The sequence below is a fragment of the Sorex araneus genome, chromosome 10 (genome assembly GCF_027595985.1).
Source record: "Sorex araneus isolate mSorAra2 chromosome 10, mSorAra2.pri, whole genome shotgun sequence".
NCBI lineage: Eukaryota > Metazoa > Chordata > Mammalia > Eulipotyphla > Soricidae > Sorex > Sorex araneus.
The window spans coordinates 23,075,943-23,080,124 of record NC_073311.1 but is presented as its reverse complement, the minus strand read 5'-3'; the positions used below and the strand labels follow the sequence as shown (position 1 = coordinate 23,080,124).

Below are 4,182 nucleotides of genomic sequence, written 5' to 3'. Positions count from 1 at the left end.
TAACCAAAACCGAGTTCATCAGGTGGCAAATACTCAGACTTTTTCAAAGTCAACTCTTCTTTTATATTTTCATCTTAATGATAGCATGTCAATGATTGCTAATTACATTAGTAATGTACTTTCATAAAAGCATTAGCCAAAATATTTTTCATTAAGCAATTTTATTTATGGTGGAACTTCCAAAATTCTTTATATCTTGAAAATATCCACAAAGTACTATTTGTGCTTACATTTAAAAGATACATTTCTTATCAAAAATACCAAAATATATACCATTAGGCAGTATTGTTACAGTTTTATTTAATAAAATATGACCAAAGGGTTAAGCAAAAAGCCGAAGTTAAATATATTTTTAAGTTCCCTGTTACTGAGTCCTATTTGTTCTAATATTTTAAGAGAAAAATAAAGATCTAAACGTCAGAGATAATATTTTGATAAGCAATATGAATAAAAATATAAGTTAAATATTGCAACCAACTACCTTCAATGAATTGCCCCTATCAGAAAATATTATTGGAACTACATATCTAAAATGAAAAAGGAGGAAGTAGAGAAGAGGAGGAAAGAAAAATATATAAAGTATTAATTGAGATAGTGACATTTTAGTTAAATACATTTTCTAATAAAGTGGCATGATAATATTTACAAACGTCCACTGAAAATTTTACATAAACAGTTTGTTTTGCCTTTGAACTTTTGAATTCCTCTTCCTCCTGTATAACAGACACTCCTGGCAGAATTGATCTATCGTAAACTTTTAAGTTTATAGCACATGATAGATGAGCCTGGAACTGGAGGTCCCTGGAGTTGCAGGCTGTGAATCAGTGCTGGCAATTGGGGAGAGAGAGGCTGGGTCCTGGGAAGGCAGTTCAGGCTGTTCTGAGGTGGTGATCCGATCCACTATGCTGGATAAGCAATCCAAGCTGGATAAGGAGCTTTTATCTGTAACATATACTAAGGATACAGGGGGTAGAGGGGGCGGGGGTGGGGGGAGATGTTAGAAAAATCCACAAATGGACTAACTTATATTACTCTTCCAAGTCAATTACTTTGATATCTGATAGATAGATTGTCACAGAAAGTCTGTTGTAAAAGTTTGCAACAAATACATTACAACTTGTGGGGATGATGCTCAAAACTGAAGAAGTCTTATGGTAACATTTCAAGCAAAAGTTCATATACATGCATGCAGTTGTATCTGCTATGGGATTATGAGTGGATGTAATTATATTTTGCTTTGCCCAAATAACCTCCCCATATAAATTCTGCCTTTCAAATACTGCCTAGAAGAACACTCTGCTAGCTTTAATTGTGAAGGTGAATAGTTTTTTTAGAAGGTCTCTAAAGTCATGGATTCTTACCATTTGGTAGATCAGAACAGTAGACGCTATCAAAACTGCTGCTCTTTCTGGACCACATGGGACTGTTACATTCAGGCTATAATACAAGACACAACAGACAAAACAGACATTTGTACTCAAGTTTTGGCAAAAGATGCTATGACAAAGGATAAGGCAGTGTCTGCTCACAGCTCCCTAGATTAATCACTCTCAATTGTCTTCACTGCCTTGAACTAGGATGGGCAGCTCTACTCTTGGTACTGAGCCTTGGTACTAAAACCAATCTTTGTTCTTGGTGAATAAGTGTGGCAGCAAAGGAAGAAGTGTGTGTGTATGTGTGTGTGTGTGTGTGTGTGTGTGCATATGTGGGTGTGTGAGGGGGGCCATGGAATTCAGCAGCAATGTGCATTGGTTTAACCATGCAAAATGGATTGAAGTAGAAGGAAGCCACACTAATTCTGGGAGAAAATAATTTCCCAGGGCAAACACACACACACACACACACACACACACGAATACACACACACAGAGGCATGCACCTGGCAGAGTTGGCCCAAAAGCCTTTCCAAAAGAATGCATCAACATCTCTTTCCAGTCAGACCTCAGCAGAGCAGGCGAGGCCACAAGAATACTTCTTCCCACTTCTTTATTGAGTTACAATCTATGGAGCAGTTGAAAACTTCACACCACTGCCTTTCGGTGTTATGAACGGCAGGGTGTACTGGAGCAGTGGGGTGGGGTGGAGGAAACTGTGACTGATTTATCACAATGGAGGAAATATGTGATTGATTTAGCACAACTACCTGTGTTCTATGACAGCCCTCTCCTACACCTAGAACTTGGTAAGTAAAACTAAAATCCTGTCCACCTTCCTAACTAGGACACCACTTTTTTTTTTTCTTATTGTGCCTGCCTCCCCAATTCCCAGTCCCTACTATCCATTAATATCCATGGAGTATTTGGTTGCCACCATCTGGCTTAAATTTATCTTTTTCTGGAAAAAAAAAATCGAAGAGGCCGAATAGGTAGCAGAGAGCCCTCTGAGCACTTACCATGCCGTCGGAGCAATTGGAGGTGGGGCTGGTGGGCTCCGAGCAGCTCTGGCCGGGCAGGCTGTAGAAGTTCTCCACCTGCTCCCTCAGCAGGTCTTGCAGGCTCTCGATGTAGCGGATGGCGTTCCTGAGGATCTCCACCTTGGGCAGCCGCTGGTTGGGATTGGTCGTGGTGCACCTCTTCAGCGTCTCGAAAGCCTGGTTGACCTTCTTCAGGCGTCTCCGCTCGCGCATGGTGGCTGCCTTTCGGCGATCCATGGTAGTGGACTTCCTCTTGCACGCTTTGCAGGCCCACATGAGGCAGTGGCCGGCCTGGTGGTGGCCCGTCGGCGCTCGCACGTGCTCATCTTCATCCGAGCCTTGCACAAGCTCAGCTTTATGCGCGCCGAAGGCGGCCACGGGGGGCTCAAACTCGTCCCCGAAGTCTCCTTCGGGGGACGGGATGCAGGAGCCTTCGTAGAAGTACTCGGAGGGGGAGAACTGGCAGCCATCCATCACGTCCATCCTCTGCGGAGAGTCAGGCCCTGCACCTACACAGCAGCAAGAGGGGCAGGTGGGGGCAGAAACCAGAGCCAGGCGCCTCTGCGGGCGGGCAGATCTGGGCTGAGCTCGCCCGACGGTGGCTGCAGCAATTAGCAAGGGCAGACGCCTTGGCCTGGGTCGCCAGCGCAGGGGCTGGGGCTCTTTATATATTCTTGGGGGAGGGAGGCCGGCCCCAGTGGCCCGGCACTATTAGCATATCCCACCGCAACCCCCGCCGAGGCTGTCTGGGCAAAGCTCTGCCTTTTCCTCCAGGGACGATTTGCTGTTTACTGCCCCTTTGGACTCTAATGGTCCTCCAGCTTTTTTCTGCTAGGGCGGGGTGGGGGGCGGGAGGGCTCGCCTCTACCTTATTCCTTGCACTCTCCAGGAGTTACCCAAACCCAGGGATCACGGAGCCCAGGCGTCTCCGACAAAGGAACCCAGGAAGTCTAATTTAGTAAGAGCCCCACACGTTTAAAGAGCCCCAGCGAACCAGTAGGACGTCCTACCTGCAGCCCACACCCAAAGCGACCAGGGCACGGGGGGGTCACCTTAATTTGGAGGTCCTCTCTCAGGAACTTGCAAGGTCTCGGGAGTTTTTCTGGTCGGTGGACTCAGTAGCGGTTGCTGAAACCTGGAAATGACCCTTGGGATCATAAAGTGTGTCTATTCTGTGCGGATCCGATCGTCATTTTTGTACGTAATTGGGGTTAGGTAGGGGAGGGTCTTTGCCCCCCAAAGAGGCGATTTGCTCTGAGTTTGCTTTGCTCACAGCTTAAAGGAGGAAGACTCAGGGGGGCCAGGTGATGGAGAACTGTTTCCCCGCCCCGCTTCCCGCTCCTGCGCTGGGCTTTCCGAGCGCCTCTTCCTTCCTGTCAGGCCTTTTGCGTGACCCTAGCGCAGCCAGAGATCCCAGACCAAGTGCGGCTCTTAACATTTGACTTTCAAGAAAAGGAGTTTCCGAGGACCCACTCCGTTTCAGAGGAGCTTCTCCTTTCTCTCTTTCTGTTCCGCCCAGGCATTTCAACAGACTAAACAGCCTAGCAGGGCTTTGGGGTCGCTAATTTTCTGCTTTCAGGCAAACTAACACCGTTACAGATGCGTCCCAGCTGCCGGCCCAGCAATCCTCCCTGACTCGTGTAAAGTTTCCAACTCCACCAACTCCAGAAACTTCACACAGTTCTGTGACAAAAGCCTTCCCCCAGAAAGCAATCACAACAGGATCTTGGTGACTTTAATGAGGAAAGTAAGGGAATGGTTGCTATTTA

General features: G+C 46.6%; 1 protein-coding gene across 1 annotated transcript; it reads right to left on the bottom strand.

Moving 5' to 3' along the window:
* Nucleotides 1–763: 763 nt before the first annotated feature.
* Nucleotides 764–2,896, bottom strand: MYF5 (myogenic factor 5). The gene is made up of 3 exons (XM_004602700.2): nt 2,393–2,896; nt 1,362–1,437; nt 764–954 (listed from the first exon to the last, which is right to left on the bottom strand). Exons 1-3 carry the CDS (start codon nt 2,894–2,896, stop codon nt 764–766), a joined length of 771 nt encoding a protein of 256 aa, XP_004602757.1.
* Nucleotides 2,897–4,182: the final 1,286 nt, after the last annotated feature.